This window comes from Bactrocera latifrons, unplaced genomic scaffold, assembly GCF_001853355.1.
Source record: "Bactrocera latifrons isolate USDA-ARS-PBARC rearing strain unplaced genomic scaffold, ASM185335v1 scaffold_172, whole genome shotgun sequence".
Lineage (NCBI taxonomy): Eukaryota > Metazoa > Arthropoda > Insecta > Diptera > Tephritidae > Bactrocera > Bactrocera latifrons.
Window position 1 is genome coordinate 616,312 of NW_017535208.1, and position 19,148 is coordinate 635,459.

The 19,148-nt window shown below is 33.0% G+C and overlaps 3 protein-coding genes across 8 annotated transcripts in view; 2 read left to right on the top strand and 1 right to left on the bottom strand.

The window, feature by feature from the left end:
• LOC108966996 overlaps window positions 1-1,791 on the bottom strand; it is a 5,769-nt gene extending 3,978 nt beyond the window's left edge. The window contains exons 1-2 of one of the 2 annotated variants that reach the window (XM_018930187.1): window positions 1,698-1,791; window positions 170-368 (exon numbers count right to left, since the gene is read on the bottom strand). The gene's annotated coding sequence lies outside the window, so the exon portion shown is untranslated. Of the gene's footprint in view, window positions 1-169; window positions 369-1,658 lie in introns of both variants that reach the window. The other variant, XM_018930188.1, reaches the window with a different exon arrangement.
• The window catches only part of LOC108966997 (ribosomal protein S6 kinase beta-2), a 19,625-nt gene extending 10,514 nt beyond the window's left edge, over window positions 1-9,111 (top strand). For 3 of the 4 annotated variants that reach the window (XM_018930190.1, XM_018930189.1, XM_018930191.1), the window contains exon 11: window positions 7,538-7,771. In XM_018930190.1, the coding sequence (XP_018785735.1) occupies window positions 7,538-7,771 (234 nt within the window). Of the gene's footprint in view, window positions 1-7,537 lie in introns of all 4 variants that reach the window. The other variant, XM_018930192.1, reaches the window with a different exon arrangement.
• A 6,898-nt stretch (window positions 9,112-16,009) lies between these two features.
• LOC108966999 (tektin-1) lies at window positions 16,010-18,124 on the top strand. Of its 2 annotated transcripts, XM_018930194.1 has the most exons (4): window positions 16,010-16,090; window positions 16,220-16,435; window positions 16,497-17,009; window positions 17,395-18,124. In XM_018930194.1, the coding sequence occupies exons 2-4, from the start codon at window positions 16,263-16,265 to the stop codon at window positions 17,972-17,974; spliced, it is 1,266 nt and encodes a 421-aa protein (XP_018785739.1). In that variant the 5' UTR covers window positions 16,010-16,090; window positions 16,220-16,262; the 3' UTR covers window positions 17,975-18,124. The 2 variants fall into 2 exon arrangements, with proteins under 2 accessions (XP_018785739.1, XP_018785738.1); XM_018930193.1 differs by lacking the exon at window positions 16,010-16,090 and having other exon boundaries at window positions 16,174-16,435.
• The last annotated feature ends 1,024 nt before the right edge of the window (window positions 18,125-19,148 follow it).

The following is a 19,148-nucleotide window of genomic DNA, read 5'->3' on the forward strand; positions in this document are numbered from 1 at the left end:
TTTTTTTTTTTGTTTTTTTTTTATCATTGACACACACAAAGTGTGGAATGTTCTTTTGTTTTTATTTGTCTAACGGCTGTCAATACTATTCGCCAAAAGTAAGTTCACTGAAAAATGGTGTAGCTTGTTTGCTTCTTGATTTCGTTAATGAAGCAGCATCTTTACTTACAGACTCCAAAGCATAGGCATCGATGCGCTGACGTTGTTGTTGTTTATTTATGTGTGCCAATTAGATTTTTAAAGTTCCAAGGCTGTTTCTTAAGTTATGTTATGCGGCTATTACGTTATGATTATTTCTTTGTTGCTTGTTTATAAGGGAAATGTTTCTTATTTTTTAAGTCAGTTTTTTATCATATTTTTTTAGGAAGCTGAAAATATTAAATACAGTTAAAAATGTATACATAGTTGGCGATAATTATTTCACTGAATTTTTAAACTGCTTTATTTTGAATGCATTATTTTTTATAATAATCATGATGCTATAATTTTGAAATTGTGCTTTGGTAGGTGTGCTTTGGATAGTGCGAAGTTATCAATTTTATATAATTTAAAAAAATAAACAAAGCTATGAATAACTTTTTTGGACATATTATTGGATTGGATTGGGTCCAACTTCTTTATTTAAAAAATGTAAGTGTTTTTGTTTTTGGACAACTAAAAGGGTATACATTCACTATAAACGTTGGAAACAAAGAAACTGTGGTGTTTATGTGCCTGTAACGCTTATCAATTTCACATTTCACGTCCTGCAACTTCAAAAAACGAGATTGTTTTCAGAAATCGATTCAGCGAGATTTCCAGTTCTTTCACTTGGGCATTTTACTGGTTATGCGCGTGTATTTGTATCAAAAGGTATAAAACATCGTCCTAGTTTTGGGCACTTTAGCGTGAAAGTGTTCAATTTTGTCGACATTTTAGTTCATTCTCTGTTTTGTTGCACATTTAACTTATATAAACACACACACACACGGGTTATAGAATGCATGCACAAGTAAACTGTTGCAATGCGTTAAATCCGTGACAACCACTTTCCAGAGCGATTTATTTTGTGTTTTGTTTTTGTAAAATTGTTTTGCGCTTGTTTTTATTTTACTTATTCAGTTTATGATTGTGTTCCAGTTCTTTTTTAGGCGTTTTGTATTAAAAAGCCGGAAATCTGTAACCACATTAATTTATATTTTGTCTTGTTTTTGGCAAGCCCCTTTCTCTGACTTTCCCCTTTTATTTACTTTACTGGCACTGGCGTGCTGTCGTCGCTTTAGTTGACTGCAGTAGGTAAATGGCTTTACTGGATTCCATTTTTAGGCCATAAACACTCAGTGCTCATGTCGATATCGCTGACGAGCACCTTTAACGTCAATTTACAGCGCGCACTTATATGCGCATGCGTGTTATAATTTTCAAATGTATGTTTCATTATTTATTTATTTATTTCATTTGGATTTTATTTAGTTATTATTCATACAACGGTGTGATGAATTTAATAAGTACACGTTTGTAGTTTGAATTGGCCAATGTATTTTTGTTTACTTTTTCAATCACATCATACTCATGCGCACCCCCACACACACACATACACATAGAGTGACTTTCTTTTTTCAAAGCGCCAAATAATTAAACATAATCAACAAAATATACAAAAAAAAAAAAAAACACACCAAAAATTTGGATAACTATTTGTCTTTAAGCTAAAACACCTATGTTTTTAATCGATCCGTTTAGCTCGCGGCGGAAACACTTTATTGTTGCGTCTTTTCTCCGGTTGTTTTCGTACCAAACCGTTGGCTTTGAGTAGCGTTCGCTGACTGTCTTTTCGCTCAAAACGGCAGTTGGTTATGGCTCCAACTGGCAGGCTGGTGGCGAGATGGTTTGCCGTGTTGTTAACGCAAATAAAAAACCTTAACAATACAACAGGTATTTGCGCGTATTTTCTTGTCTTGCTTTGCATTTATTTTTGTTTGATAACGTCGTCGTCATGAATCAGAGGAGAGAGTTAAAAGAACGTCACGACGTTCTCCATGCCCCATAGATTTGCTTGTTGCATTGTCTGCTTGGCGATGTGGTAATTCAATCGAGATCTTCCAATTGGAGTTGCTAATTTGATGCCAATTGTTCCGCTAAGGCTGATTTGAATATGTAAAAGTGTGCACTAAACATAAATGACACTACAAATAAATCACTGATTGTCACAGATATTTTATTTTTTACATATTATCGCTAATTGAACCAGATTTTAGGTTTAAAAATAAAATGTACTAAATATCATACATATTTAACTTTCCATCTTCCATGAAAAGGTCATTCTTAAATTGATTGAATTCTGTTTTCCTTTTACATACATACACTCGGACAGAATTGTAAAGATAAGAGTCGAAAGTATATTAAAAAAAAAAAAAATAAGTCAATGATTTCATCAATATAATTTGCATACGAACGTGCTGTAAAGAAATCGATAATATAAATTTACGGTTTCAAGTCTCAGAGTATCGGTCAAACCCTCCATAACGGGGTGGAGGTCAATATACTGGTTTGGATTTGCCTTATGCAAAAACAGTGTAAGTTAAGACCCTGACCTCGTTCATTTTTTGAAGCTCTGAACTTTTCGACAAGCCAATTATAGGCATTCATATTACTTTAAATAAGCTTGTCAGTATCAATTTATTTTCATAAATTGTATATTATTGTATTGTATACATAAATGTATATTTTGGTGTGAGTTTAACGTGAGGTTTATTTAAAAACTACATTTACGATTAATTATATCACTCAATCTCATACATAAATGAATGTGTATTATATGTATCTAATATCACGCGCACCATATCGGATAATAAACAACAGAAAAAAGAGACGTATTAGTGCGTGCGCATGCGTTTTTACATTAACGAAATGCTTGTGGGGCAACTCATTATTTTGTTGGACTTTGTTGTACTATTTTCGGTCTTGGCTACCTGTGTTACGTGTTAACTGCGAGTGAGTGATATCATGTAAATTTACATACATACACTTATAAATTTGCGCATGCACATGCACATGAACATAATTCGCAAGTGCAATCTAATTACATGTGCCAACAAACTCAACATATTTTCGCGACGGTTTTTTTAGAGCATAACGCATGAATACGTCCACATTGTATACTAGAAAAACTAAATTATGTAATCCTGGCAAGTTGCTCGAACCCGGTTTTAACACGCCTTAACTAATTCAATGCAATTAACTTTCTTTGTATAATTGTTTTTGTTGTTTCATAAGTTTATGAAACAAAGGCAAAAATCAGTGATGTAAAAAGTGATTCTCTACGAATCATTTAAACTAAGGCGTTTTATAACGCCGATTTTAACTTGAAAACCTAATACATACATATATTAAGGGGTTACATTTAATCGGGTAAAAAACAGGCTTTTTTCAAAAATTTTTTTCTCGTTTTAAAAATTTAATATTTTATTAAAATTTTTTATTGTTACAAACATGCACTATTAATTCTTTGTTAATTCTGAAATTTTTGGAAAAAAGTATTTTAAACTCGGCCAATGTGACGACATTTCCGGTGACCCCTGAGAAAAATGAAACGGCTGCGTTGGCAGGATAACTCCTTACAGGATCATCTAAAGTGAAAAAATACGTGTTTTAGTTAAAACCTCAACTTTGGACGATGGGAAAAAACTGAAAAATGGATTTTGGCACATTTTTACATACAAATTAAATTTCAGTGAAAATTTCGCGACATTTTTTTTGAAATAGTTGTTTCCGAAAATAATCCTTCGTCCAAGTCTTTAAAAGTATCTCAAAGACCTGTATAAAATTTCAGCTCTTGAGAAATCTTGCCATCCGTCTTCAAAAACACAGTTTCGAGAAAAACGCGTTTAAAGACAGCGAACTTAGCCTAGCTAGCCTAGAGCGCACAAGTTCTCAAGGCTGTATGTCCGAAACTATTACTCAGAGGGACGGTTATTATGTTTTGGGCGTTTGGGGGCAGGGAACCATTATTTTTTATTCCTAAATTTTTCATTAAATACTTTCCAACCTTGAACAATTTTTGACCGTTGGGCGAAATTTATAAAACTGGTAATTCTCAGAAGTTGAACGAAACTATTTGGCATGGTAAACCAACTTATGACTATTCTTATCGTTTTATCTTTTTTTATTTTTGGTAAATTATCAATTTTATATATTCTTAGTGCATACTTGCATCGATTTCTACCATAACCAAAAATTGTGCTCTACAAAAATAATTTTTTTTTGTTGTCTTAGATATCTTAGCAAATTTTAATACTTTCAAGTGTCCAGATTACGTCTTTATTCATGAAAATCCTGAATATTGTTGCTCTTGTTTTTAAGATAATTGCTATGTAATCTTTTGAAAAATATCGCCCAGTTAGTAATAAAATTTAGTCGTTGTCGCCCAATACCCTGAATAATAGGGTAAAAGAAACATCACATCAAAACAATTTGTCAAAGCATTGGACCTGGAAATATATTGTTTTAGTGACAAATAAAAACAAATTTTAAATCTTAGTAAGTAAAAGTTAAATGAAATGAAATATTTGATTTGATTATTGAAAGATAAGGGCATAAAAGGCTGTTTATTGAATGCTTGCGACATTTGTCTCTCTGTTTAGGACGATGTCTCCTAATTTACCAAAACAAAACTGACATTAGAAATACAAGGTCTGTTCCAAAGTAAACAGGACTTAAAAAAGTAGAAAAATGGCATTTTCGGCGAATTCAATTTATTTTATGCAAAATAGTCTCCTTCTGCTTCAATACAGCTTTTTGAACGGTCCAAAAGCATGTAGAACGAGTGTTTTAGCTCGTAGGTCGGTATGGACGCCAGTATGGCGCTTTCCTTACACGGGCAAATGCATTTTTCCGAAAAGGAAGAAGTCGCACTGTGCTATATCAGGTGAATACAGGAAGTGGTAATGGTTAAAATGTGATTTTTGGTCAAATAATCGTCCTTCGAATGTTGGATTCTGAACAATTTTTGGTCGTCAGTCTGGTGAAAATGCGATAAATCGATGTTTTGGAGATGTTCAATTCCATCTCCATGAATTTCAATGATTTTTTCGGATGATTTTTGATGAATTCACCCACAGTTTCGATGAAATTTCCGGTGACTGGCCCACATGTTGATCGTCATTTATGTCTTCRCGACCACTTTGAAAACGTTGAAACCACTCGTGCACTCTGCTACGGGATAGGCAGTCATCGCCAAAAACTTGTTTCATTAATTGAAACGTTTCGGTAAAAGTTGTACCAATTTTAAAACAAAATTTAAAGTTGGCTCAAAGCTCATTTTCGCACCGATAAAACAAATATACTTACACTTAAAGCGCAATAACTTCACTTCCAATCAATGAAATGCCATGAAATTCTCACTGGACAATCGATAAAGACAGCAGATTCTAACGCACCAGTTAGCGCCACCAGGGGCGCTAGATTCAAAAAGACCTGTTTACTTTACAAAGAACCTTGTAGTTCAATTATTTGTTTCATGGTTTTTGATTTGTGTTAAGTAAAATAAAAAGGTTTAAAAATAAGCGAGAGTAAATCTTACAAAACCATTGTTTGTTTCATGAACTGGGTGCACAAATATATCCAATATCCATCTTATATCAAAACCAACAAAACCACTGTAGACCAGTGTAATTAATTAATATTAAGTAATTGTTTTTAAAATTATACTTCACGAATCGAATCTATACCAAATGCTATCTATAGTAATAACTTGTAAATCCTTTGGACACCAATAATAAATAAATTCAATTTCTGCGTCAAATGTTCATTGTTTTAACAATTATGTTAAGGTGCATTTCATATATTAGTACACCCATTTTAAAGGACAATAAACTTAAATTTTTCGTATATTAAAAGCTCGAGAGTATTCCAGGCTTGAACTATATAAACGAGGCTTTGCGCGAAAAATTCATAAATTAACAAACTCGATTTCGTGCAACGCAGTAAATTTGATTTAGTTTTTATGAAATATACTCGATTGTGGTAACTAATTAACAACAATTGAAGTCCAAATTTCATACATGTAAATGCATAGTATACCAGTTTGTACATACAATTAAGTTTATTTGATATTTTAATGAAACACTCACGAAATATTTGTATTCACTTTATGCTGTGTACCAGAGGTTTTTGTTAATTGCCTGGATTGTGTGTTGGAAAACGCAGGCGCAGATAACGAACATATTTATATGACCAATAGTTATGCGCAAACAATTTGTACTATTTTTTAGTTAGTAATAATTTTACATAAGTACATTTTAAGCACTGCAATACCTAAGAAAATATATGGTAGTATGTATGTAAGTAGCCAAGGGTATTCACATACGTACTTAAATGGGCCATGTTATTTATTATCTGCTTTGAATAACCGTACGCGCATGCGTGCTCCTAACACTCTTTACGCTATTACAAATAATACTATGAATACTATTTTATTGCCGTTGAGCAACTGACGTCGATGACGAATGCTCTACGTAGTATATTTTTGTTTTTATATAACATATGTATGTATGCACTCTTGTAATATCACTGTTAGTATTGTGGCTGTCTCTTATACACATCTAGATGTGTATAAGAGACAGGCAACTGACGTCGATGACGAATGCTCTACGTAGTATATTTTTGTTTTTATATAACATATGTATGTATGCACTCTTGTAATATCACTGTTAGTATTGTGGTATGTTGGCGCTAAAAAGCACGCAAGACATTGAACTACACATAAACCGATCCAACAGACAATTGGATCATTGAACTAGACTCACAAAATTAGCATTGGGCATAATGAAAGCTTTAGGAAAACAAAATGTGCAATAATGCATTCTCACGTTTATATATATACATATATTTACGTGATTGTTTGTTTTGCATGATGCACAGATATTTAAAAATAAAGTTTTAATTGGTTTGTTAATTTAACACACCACCCACTCGTTTATTATATTGTTTTGATACCCGCTCGGCACGATTCTTCAGTTTTTGAGATATCGATATGAAATTTTGCCCCGACCATTATCAAAAAGCTGCTCATTTGTCGGAAATGCCAATATCGGATCACTATACTATGTGACTGCCATATAAACTGATGCGATCATTAAGTTCTTGTATGAAAAGCTATTTTATTTGGCAATATATCTTCATCTGTTATTTTGGGTTATTTTTCGAGGCTACAATTTCCGATTTTGTTTTTCAGATCAGACCACTACAATATACCACTTGTGTATAAAATAAGTGATGTTCAAACTGATCGATGAAAATCAAGATAAAGATCTTTTTATACCCTTTTATGCTATAAAATAGGCACCTGTGAAAAGTATTATACCTCCGGTTAATATTTTTCTTCTTTTAGATTGATTTTAAAATCTTTTTGGATACTCTATGCGGGCACATCCATTCTTTGCCATTTGTCTCGAATTTAAAGATAACATAATAATAATTTTACATGCATATACATGTGTATATATATACTTATATGATACTTTTTACTAATTATGTTTTCATTATTTTCATTTTAAAGGGTTTCACATACGTAGCACCTTCAATTTTAGAGGACATGCAACGCGCGAATCGCATGCCAGCACGATCACCAAGACGTACACCAAGGCAGCATCATGAAGGATCATACCGCATGCAATTTCCACCACAACGTGGCATTTATCCACGAGCCACGCCACCACATTTGCAAGCTTTTCCGCCACGCCCATCGCCCCAAGACGAAATGATGGATGTACAGGGTGTGCCTATTGTGTAGTTAAAGGCGGACGGCATCTGCAAACCCACATTGGCAACAGCCAGTGCAAGAGCAAAAACAAACACGCGGCCGAGGAATATTAATGATGGTGGTAGTAGTGCAAAGGAGAATTAAATGAATCACTATAAGCAGAGAAAATAAAAACTGATTATGAAACTACAAACAAACAAACAGCAGCAAACAATTTTTTTTATAAAACTATATAAAATATGTTGCTTAAGATTATTTATACAAATACAACTAAAAACGTTGGTGAAACTCAAAAGTAACAATGTATAATAATGAGATGTAACGAAGATCTTTTGGAATCAAAAAGATGAAGCCCAGAAACCTAAACAAGTAAAAACGAGTAAAACAAAGAAAACCAATAACAAGTAAACTGAACGAGAGATGCCAGATAGAGTCGACACAAAAGTTGTTGTTGGTGTTGTAGCAGCAGAATTCTGCCGAGTTCACAGTCCTTGGCCGAATAAAAATAAGGGTCCATTCCGGTTACGTAGACCCGACTGTCGTGGGAACGGACACAAAAGTATTGTCGGCTGTCGGCTTAGCAGTTGGAATTCATTTGTGCGCGTATAAAACAAATAGTTAATAGATTTAGTATAAAAAAAAGAAAAAAGTGAGAACAACAGCGATTAAGGCTAATATTATGAAATCTAATTATTAAATACATACATAAATAGATATAATTCAATTGCAACAGAAACGAAAATATGCAAATAATTGAGAAGAATTAGCTCGTACTATAAAATAATGATTGTAACGAATAAGAAAAACATACATACATATAGTCAAACTTTCGTGCAACGCCTAATTTGTCGCCGCATCGCTCGTTGTTGCCTACCGGGATGCGGTTTTGCGCTTTTTAGCAATTCCGCCCACATAATCATGTATCGCTTTTTATTATTGCATATTATTAAGACATGTAAATACACAAATATTTCAAACAAAATGAGATAGCCAACTAACTCTTATGTCAACTCCAACGCTATCAGTTATATTGTTGCTGGTACTAAAGGACAAAAAACCACATACATATGTATATACAATTAGGGGGCAACAACCAACAAAGATAGTGGTTGGTTATTCTTGTAGTGATGAAAATAGGCGTACAATTTATGTTCAGTCCCCTTTACTTAGTTCAATTTAGTTTATATAAATGTATATTGCAAAGGAATGTAAACCGTTAGTCAACATAATAATAAACTATTGTTATAATAACGAAATCTATGTGGGAATTTAAGCTTGCAATATGTGCACATGCTACTAATTCAGATATGAAAGTGCCACAAATGTAAAAAATTATAATAAAAACTAAAATATTTTAGTAAATAATTGAATACCATTGAGTTTGTCACACTATCGTCGTCATTGAAATATATAGCAGAAACAAAAACAAAACCATAAAACGATACGGTGTATGTGCATACATAAATGGTCCCTCTTAACCGAAGTGACCGGTATTTAATTGAGAGTTTAGAATAAACTCTTATGCGGTTTTTTTGCTTTTTAAAGATTTTTATCATTGTTTTTATTGAACATTTGCTTGAGTTCAAAGTTTTTAAGAAATGGAATAAACAAAATAGTTTGTTTTTAAAAAAGCTAATTGATTGAGTTCTTTCTCAGTAATAGTAAGTAATGTCATTTTTTATGATTATTTACTTTTTATGCGGAAAAAAACTCCAAAAATTTGTAATAAACTCATAAATGTTTTTTAATCTTGCTTACGTTTTTTTTTTTCTTTTTTGGTAATTAAACAATTTATTTTGAAGTGTCATAACTCAAAATCGATCTTATATTAAGTTATTTTAACATATACTTATAATTCCTCGCAACAACAAATGGAAAATACACATAATGTTAGTTACATTTTTCCACACTTCATGTTTTCACATTTATCTGGTATATTTTACACATTGATTAAAATTTTTTTGCTGAATATGGAAGATTTTGAGTTAAGCTGCCAGTACACTATTAACCGATAGCTATGTGTCGGCTACAAACCTGTGTTGCAATGTTAAAACAGAATAATTCATATCAAAAATGATATAATTTATTAGTTTGTTCTTAACTCGAACAAACTTGTGTTGTTATCTGAATTATATAAAATGAAATTTTGAAATTTTAAATATTTGTAGACATTTCGGCAATTTATTTTTTTTGTTAAATTATAAGGAATATTTTTATTAAAAAAATTTGCAGAAGGGGTTTGAATAGAACGAAAACAAGTTTTTTTTTCCACAGCCGGTACAAATTTCTCTTAATATTATTATTCTGATGTTTTTATTTCATATAATTTTTTTTATATAATACCTGTATATATTGATAGACGTACACGTGTATGTTTATAAATTATAATCATCTGGAAATATAATATGTCAGCCAAATGTTATATATATCTTACATAATTTTTCTTCTAACTGTTTGTATTAAAAATATATAATACTTGGTCCCGTTTTGTCTCCTCAATCGCAATTTCTCATTATGCTACTACAACGGATCAAGTCAAAGATAGATTTAGCTTAGAGAATAACACAATGTTTGAATTTTTTTTGAAAACATCGAAATATATTAAAAAAAAAAAAAAAATACAAATATAAATGCAACTGCAAGCAACTAAAGGGTCCGTAAATTGTAAAAATTCATTGGGCAGCAATTTTTATTTTATAAAAAACTGAATATACAATATTTAAAACGTTATTTTTCTGAAAGTTTCGAAAATTTTTTGTGCATATAATTTTGTTTTTATAATAAGTATAATAAGAAAACGTTATATACATAAATAATAATTATATAAAATGCAATAACCAGATATTGTGTTTAAGATATATAAATATAAACTTTTTTTGTATAAAACTTAAAAGACGCTTGCGTCGTAAAACTTTTTTTAAACGAATATAAAATATTGGCATATTAACGAGATAGGTATGCAAAAAATATAGATTTCGAGTGAATATACGAAAATACGTAAATTCTTTAATGTCACAAAATAAGACATTTCTTATCATCAAAAACCACTATAAAAGGAATTTAATAAAGCGCTGGCTTAAAAAACTGCATAGCCTTCACTGGTTCATATACTTACTTTCGAATATTACAAGGAATTTATTATTTCCGTAGAAGAAAAATATGTTTATTATATGATTTGCTCAAATAGGTCAACAACATAAAAATAGTAGAAATTAATAAAAAAGATTGTTTACATATACTACATGCAATAGAACTGTTTCATATTTAATATACATTTTTATACAATAAATATAAGCAAATTGAAGTATAATCTAAAAGTAATTCGCATGCTACAATAATTAATGTGTGGAATTTCGAACTAAATGAAATATTGAAATGATCTGACCTAAATATTGACTAAAGAATATGCGAAATTACTTGCCAAATGCAAAAATCAATTGAAAATTATAAAATAATTTAAAAAATTTTAATAAAAATAATTGAAAGTTATTTTTAAAAAGTATATTGGAAAAGTTGACGTTTTTATTGACACTTCTTTGTAATAATAATTTCATCATTGGTATCAATTCTATAATTACAAACTTATTCAATGCTTCAGCTGAATAGGTTATTTGAATTTGAACTTGACCGGATTCATATTTTTAAGTGGAGACACAGCGTGTATTTTTTAATTTTGTATTGAAGTTATATTCTTTATAAATACAACATTAATATGTACAGACATATAAATGGATATAATATTATTTTTTGATGAAATCAAAAGGTGCTAAACTTATTTAAGCGTAAAGCTAATAGAAATAAAACGAAAACAAATATAAAAATACACAAAAAACAAAAATAAAATATTCTCGATAAAAATATGTATATTGAACCAAATATGTATGCAATAAAATTCCTAAATTTGCAAATAAAAAAGTGAGCAACAGCAGCGTTACAGAGAATACCTCAAGAGCAATTATTTTTGTTACACAAAATGTTTAATGTACATACATAAATACGAATGAAAACTAAAATACGCAAAAACAACCGAAATAATCACAACAAAATTAGTTTTGATTACTTAAGAGCCAATAATAAATTGTATATTTTTATAGTTACAATTTAAATCATTTATATGATATTTTACAGAAAACTACCCTGTTGCTTTTATATGTATGTATTATAATTTTCTTTTATAAGCAAACAGTTCAAAAATTACTGTACAGCAGCAAAGTATGGCGCTAAACCAAACATGTACATACACATAGACATAAACAATTGCTGAATAGTTAAACAAACATACACAAACACATGCACAGTAGTATGCATATAAGAAATGTCTTATTTTTATTGTAGATAAATTATAGACAAGAATCAATGCTGAAATAAAAAATATACAAAATTTATAATGTTTACAAAGAATTAAATAAAACAAGAAAATGTAAAACAAACTTCAAGCCGTTTAACATTTCTATAATATAACTGAATTAATTATGCTATATAGCACGAAGAAAGAGAGTGACAATTTTCTTGTTGGCTCTTTTTGCAAATATTTTATTAATTTAATTAAGTCATTAGTAAAAGTTGAATTTAGTTTTTCTTATATATTTTGCATGAATACATATACATATTTACATATCGTCACCTAAAATGCAAAATAACGTAACATTACTTTTCATAAGTTTACAAGCGAAGGAAAAACGATGTAATAGAATCCACTAATATTAAAAAAAAAAAATCAGTTTTGGTTACAAAATGGTTATATAGTGGTTATCATACACTTATATTGACACAAAATTAGAGTTTTCGTTATAAAAAGAATGATTTTCATTTTTGTTTTTTTGTTTTGACAATACGTTGGTTTGGTTTTTAGGTGACGATCTACACAGACCAAATCCTCAACTCAGGATTCCTGTTATATTTTTAGAATTATTTTAATTTTGAATTATCATATATATTGTGTCCATAAAAGTCTTCCCCAGCATAATTCATATGATTTCTGCTTAAGAATGTTTCATAGATAAAGAGCTTATAAAACCTGATCAAATCTTTCCTGAGAATAAACAAATAAAACAAGAAACAGTTCTGCTGTTTGAAAGAAACGTGCAACACTGCCTTTTGTTCTCAACTGTCAATACAAAATACATATTTACCATCTATGTATGTGACACAACATTTACATAACATACAAACTAATAAATATATATACATTATATATGGTATATATAAATAAAAATAATAATTACAATGACATGAACTAAATGAACAAAAATATGAAACACAAATGTACATAGGTATTCGTATGTAGACTTAAGCCAATATACATATATGTATATACATATATATTATGTCTACATGCATTGTATGTACATATAAATATGTAAGTATGCACATATATATAATTCGTTAAAGATCGTTTCGATAATGTGAAAACTATTCCTATTTGCAGAAAAGAGAAGACTATAAAAAAATATGTATTAAATAAAAAACGGAATAAAATAAAAGTTTTAGATGCATAATAAACTGAGTGGTGGTGTTTTTAAATAACGAGTTGTTCCGATTCGCTAAATTAAAGGAATTAAAGTATATACACTTAAATCGGAACTTATGTAGATTATTTCCAAGATTAAAATCTGTTTAGATCGGTAAATAAAAGAGGGTCTTACTTGGACCGATAATGATCAGTGCTTTCTGAAGCTAGTAAAAGAATTCCTAGATAGCAATTAGATTTTAAGTATTGTTTTTGAAGCGGCAAAATTCTGCCGAGTTGACAGTCCTTGACCGGATAAAAATCCAGGTCCCTTCCAGTTACGTAGACCCGACTATCGTGAGAACGGTATTTTAAGTATTGACAAGGCGTCTTGTACCCATTACAAGTGTGTATGAGGATGCCAGAGTGCTCAAGCAGATTTTCACTTAGAAACCCACTTCTCTGAGTTTAATAGAAACTTTCTTAGCTATACATCTGCCGGTTATTTCGACGGGTTCTGTGCGCAAAATAGCATACAGTTGCATGGTGTGGTGCCAACAGGGCCTGGCCGTTCATTTAAGTTAGGTGATTGCTTCTTCTGCTTTACTGACGTAGACCCCGATTACGCGGTTATAGCCGAATTAACAACAGCGCCCCAGTAATTTCTTCTTTTCGCAAGGTGACGCCAATTGGAGATTCCAAGCGAAGCCAGGTCATTCTCCACCTTATCCTTCCAACGGAGTGGAGGTCTTCCTCTTCCTCTGTTTCTCCTGGCAGGTACTGCGTCGAACACTTTCAGAGCTGGAGTGTTTTGGACGACATGATCTAGCCGGCTACGCTGTTTTTAATTCGCTGAACTATGTTAATGGCGTCGTATATCTCATTCAGCTCATCGTTCCATCCGATTTTCGCCGTGGCCAACGCGCAAATAACCATAAATCTTCCGCATCGTTCATGCCACCTTATAGCAGGACGGGAATAATGAGTGACTTATACAATTTTGTTGCGGTTGTTAAGGCCAATGATATCATTCTCTTCAGCATCCGCCAGCAGCTGTACGCTCTTATAGAAGATTGTACCTGCTCGATTAAGTTCTGCAGCTCGAATTATTTTCTCCAAATGTAGTTTGAAGAAGTCATACGATAGGGAGTCGAATTGTCTGAAATCTTGTTTGGTATCGAACCACTCGGAGAGATCCTTCCTGATCCTGACGAAGCTGTAGAAGTGTTCCCTCCATAATTTTCGTATGTCCTGGGTATCGGTTACTATAAAAGTATGTTCCGGCTTTGAAACACTCTGTCTTCACTGCATTTCCAATGTTCCAGCATTTCCGTGTCAGCTAGCTTGGCAAGCTCTTCATACTCACGCATTTCGGCCTCTCTCTTCTTCTGTTTGCAAATGCGTTTCGCTTCCCTCTCGGTATCTATCCCGTCCCGTCCCGCACGTGTTGTGGTCGATCGTAACGTTGCGAGGTAGTCCGTCTGTTTCTCTCTCCCGCGACACGACACTCCTCATAGTACCAGCTGTTCTTTTTCATTTTCCGAAAACAAATGGAAAACTTTTTGTCCCCCTAACGCTCTTAAAACGTATGACATGTGCTACGTAATCTCCTGACATCTGTGCCACTAAAAAAGCATAAGCGCACGAACATTTTTCTTTGACTTCACAAAATTTCATCGATTTATCTCCAGTAGTTTATGAGAACATAATTTTACAATTTTATCGTACTCTAAATTTCAACCTTCAAGAACTTTAACAAAAAGAAGAATTTTAAATTTATGCCTCTGGTCTCCTTCCTAATGAACTGTTAATTTTCAAATTTCGGTGGTTTTGCGAAATTTTCGAGGACCTCTTGACGTGGTTTGACCCATGTACTAAATTTTATTCAGAGGAAACAAGTGTAAGACAAAAATTTGAAATGTGAAGCAAAAGATGTCTCAGGCTTTCTTGATTTGAGTTTTACATACCAATGGACCAAAAGTATCATCAAAATAAATCAATTCTTGATTATGGGTTGAGGTAAATTATATTATATTAATATAGTCATATACTATGTAATGGTACAATTTTATGACTTAGATAATTAATTTATTTTAGCGCTGTCGATTATATAAATGGATATCTTAACATTATCATGCAACCCAAGTTTATTTATTATATTTAGTATAAGGTCATACTCCTTGAAATACATACATCAAACGTTCACTGTAAGTCCTTTCATCTTTATCAAATATTATTTTTACAAACGTGATTATCTTGCTAATGTGTATGAGGCGAATGACCCTGTAGAAACTAGGATTATTGACAAACTTTTTGAAATGATATAGTGTGGGGAAAGTTTGGCAATGTTATAATAATTGTGAATTAAATAATTCGATCGTTAATAGAACAAAACTAGGAAATATGAACTTAAGGCAAATATTATTAAAATTTTTAGAAAAAGTAATCATATATATAATTATCCGCCCCGCTAGCACCCGGTAGGCTATTGGACTTCAACAATGCGCTGGGGCTAAGTGAGTCTATATGATTTAGGAGAGGGCACAATAGACCTAAGGTCGCGGTGCATTCCTCATCTTTAAATCTAACCTAATCTAACTATATATATTTGTCTTAATATTTCCACACAATCATCAAAAAATTGAAAACTTTTTCACCCGGATAATAGTTTTGGGATTTAGAAAATTTTTTCATTTTGCAAACCTACCCTACTAGGAAAGTACTACGTCAATGAAGGCCCACATTGTCAATTTATTCAGAGCAAAAAAAAAAAAAATAAGAATATAAAAAATATTATAATAATCCTCTAGGCAACCACGCACAACTCCCGTATAATCGATATTATTTTATGTGCTCATATAAATTTCTCCACATTATGTCTGTTCCAGTTGATTCGTTGTGTATTGAGCTGTTGACTTTGAAAAAAATTTGTTGTTCATATTGAAGTTTATAATTTATTAAAATAATATCATATTCGATTTTTTTTACTTTATTACATACAAACAAATATTTGCAAATATTTTTTATAGATCTTTAATCGAATAAGAACAACAATAACGTGAAATCATAAATATGCTGCCGAATATGCGTACACGACGAATCGCTGGTCTGCATTTGACTGGCAAGGGATATGGCCCTCAAGCGAGAATACCCCCGAAGTATACGGAAGAAGATTGGGACTTCAACAATCAGGTGAAATTTCGCATCACCTGCGATCAGGAACGTTTAGCGGAGCGTATTGTAGAGTAAGACATATGTGATATATTAGAGAAAATAAATGAACTGGCAAGCATTACCGTTATGTAGAGAATCACAACGGATTGTGGATGAAACCAAAGACACTACTAAAAGTTGGCAGCGTGAAGTGGAGCATCATATGCGCGAGCGTACTAGTGAAATTCGATTTTTATTGGATGAATTGAATAGGCAAAAGAAAACTGCCATGCTGGAGGATGAGGCGCTGAATACATATCGTAATCGTGTACTCAACGCCATCGATTTTCTGAAGGAGAAATCGTTGGCCATAAATCAACGTTGTCAGATACTGCGAGAAGGTCGTATTGGAGTGGACCTGTGTGATGACGAGGTGGATCGTTGTTTGCGTCGCGAGTTGAAGGTTATTAAAGGCTGTCAGTGTTTAATGGATCGTTCACTGAAAGAGGCAAATGAGCAGATACGTAGTCTACGCGCCACAATGTATTTGTTAGATAAGGATCTGGCACAGAAGGATAAATCTCTCTTGATTGATGAAAATAATTTAACACTGCGAGAGACACAGCGCAACTTGGGTCACGGAAAAGATCTATCGAATCTAGAATGGTAATTTAACTTAATTTTTCTTTATTGGCGCAGACACCGTTTACGCGGTTATAGCTGGGGAGGGATGTTCCGCCTTCTCAATTTAGCTTGCCTTCAAAAGGATATTTTTGGCTACCCAGAGGATACCTGGTCTAAGACCGGAAGTCGTAAGCTGCTTGAGCCATATGAAAAAAAAAAAACGTTTATTGACACTCTCAAGTGAATTGCGCTCAGAGAACTTTTCTCACTTGCGTGAACTTCTACACATGGCTCCATCCTCCTGTTCATCCTCCGTTAAATACTTATACCTTTTGTGCTTTTTAATCCTTTTTATAAGTTATTCAATTCGTTATAACAAACCTCTAAAATGCACTAATTAATTAATTTATTTCCGCGTCTTCTTTAGTCGTTACTCACTGGGCGAGTGGCAACATACGACATACAAAAACATTGAAGACAACGCCAAAGAGTTGAATTCAGCCTCACAATTGCGTGCTTATATTGATTTGTTGTTGAAACAGGTGTGCGAGGACATGCAAAATCAAACGGATCGCACCAATGAGGCTTTCGAACGGCGCATAGCCGAAATGAAGCATATTAAGAAATGTTTAGAGGATAAGCACAACGATTGCATGACTCATATACACGAGCTGCAACGCAACATTCAGCAGTTGGAGAAGGAGCTGGCCGATAAGCAACGTTCATTGACCCTCTGTCAGACGCGTTTGAGTAATCGTGCACGTCGCCCGGGCCTTGAGCTAACCTGTGATAGTGTACAGGATGCACTCTATCATGAAATGGAGGCCTTGCAAGCATCAATATGTAAACTTAATCAGAAGATCAATGAAAATAAAGCTTCGTTACGCTATTTGCTGCACGTACAGATAATGCAGGAGGAGGAGATCAATATTAAAGCTAACAGCATCAAAATTGACGAAGTCGACTGCATGACCATTAGGCAAGCCCTTAAATATCAATCATTCTAAATTCTAAAGCATTCGAATGCAATCAAAACAATGTATTTATTGATATAATTGTAATTCCATGTTAACATGTGACACCTTCATATGTATAAAGACATACATATGGTATATAAAATCACTGCCATTTATTATGCGTTCTACTAAAAAATAAAATTAGCCGCTTTCTCTACTTGTTTCTTTATATTGAAATGTCAATGTCGTCATATATCTCGTGCAGCTCATCGTTTCTTCGGTATTCGCTGTTGCCAATGCACAAATATCTTCCGTAGAATCTTTTCTTTGAAATCTCGTGCGGCGACTCTTCAGATGTTGTTATCTTCCATGGCTTAGCACCATATAGCAGGGCGGGGATAGTGAGTGAATTGTAAATTTTGGTCTTTGTTTATCGAGAGGGGACAATTTCCTACTCAGTCCGAGGTAGCAACTGTTAGCAAGAGTTATTCTGCGTTGGATTTCGAGACTAACTTTGATATTGGAGTTCATGATGCTTCCAAGATAAACGAAAATTAAACACCAAATTCGGACATAGCGACATAAGACAGCTCCGGGCCATTTCAAAGGTTTGGTGCATGGTGAATATTTGGTCGGTTATTGATTTTCCAGGCCTAAAACCACACTGATAGGGTCCAGTCAGTTTGTTGACGGTGGGCTTTAATCGTTCTCACAATACGCTCGATAGAACTTTATATTCGATGTTTAGCAGATTTTTCCTACGATAGTTGGCGCAGATTGTGGGATCTCCCTTTTTGTGGATTGGACAGAGAACAATTAAATTCTAAACGTTGGTATGCTTTCGTCCGGCCATATTTTACACAGAAGCTGGCAATCCATCGGCTCCCGCCGATTTTGGGTTCGGCAATGGAACGTCTGCTCCATCGCCATCGACTGGGGAATCGGGTTCCCTGTCTCCTGAAGTTATGCTGTCACTGGCATTCAGCAGGCTGGAGAAGTGTTTTCTCTATAATTTATGTATGTTTTGGGCATCAGCCACTAGATCTTCTCTGGGGTTCCTATGAGAGTATGCTCCGGTCTTTACGCCTTCTGTAAGGCGGCGCATTTTTTCGTCGAATTTTCGAACATTACCCCTGTCGGCCAGCATGTGAAGCTCTTCGTACTCACGCATTTTTGCTTCTTTCCTTTTTTGTCTGCAAATGCGTATTGCTTCCCTCTTTAATTC

Coding starts and splice junctions, on each gene's coding strand:
- LOC108966999 (XM_018930194.1), top strand. CDS start 16,263: ATGCTGCCGAATATGCGTACACGACGAATCGCTGGTCTGCATTTGACT. Junction 16,436..16,496: donor TTAGCGGAGCGTATTGTAGA/GTAAGACATATG, acceptor ACCGTTATGTAG/AGAATCACAACGGATTGTGG. Junction 17,010..17,394: donor GATCTATCGAATCTAGAATG/GTAATTTAACTT, acceptor CGTCTTCTTTAG/TCGTTACTCACTGGGCGAGT.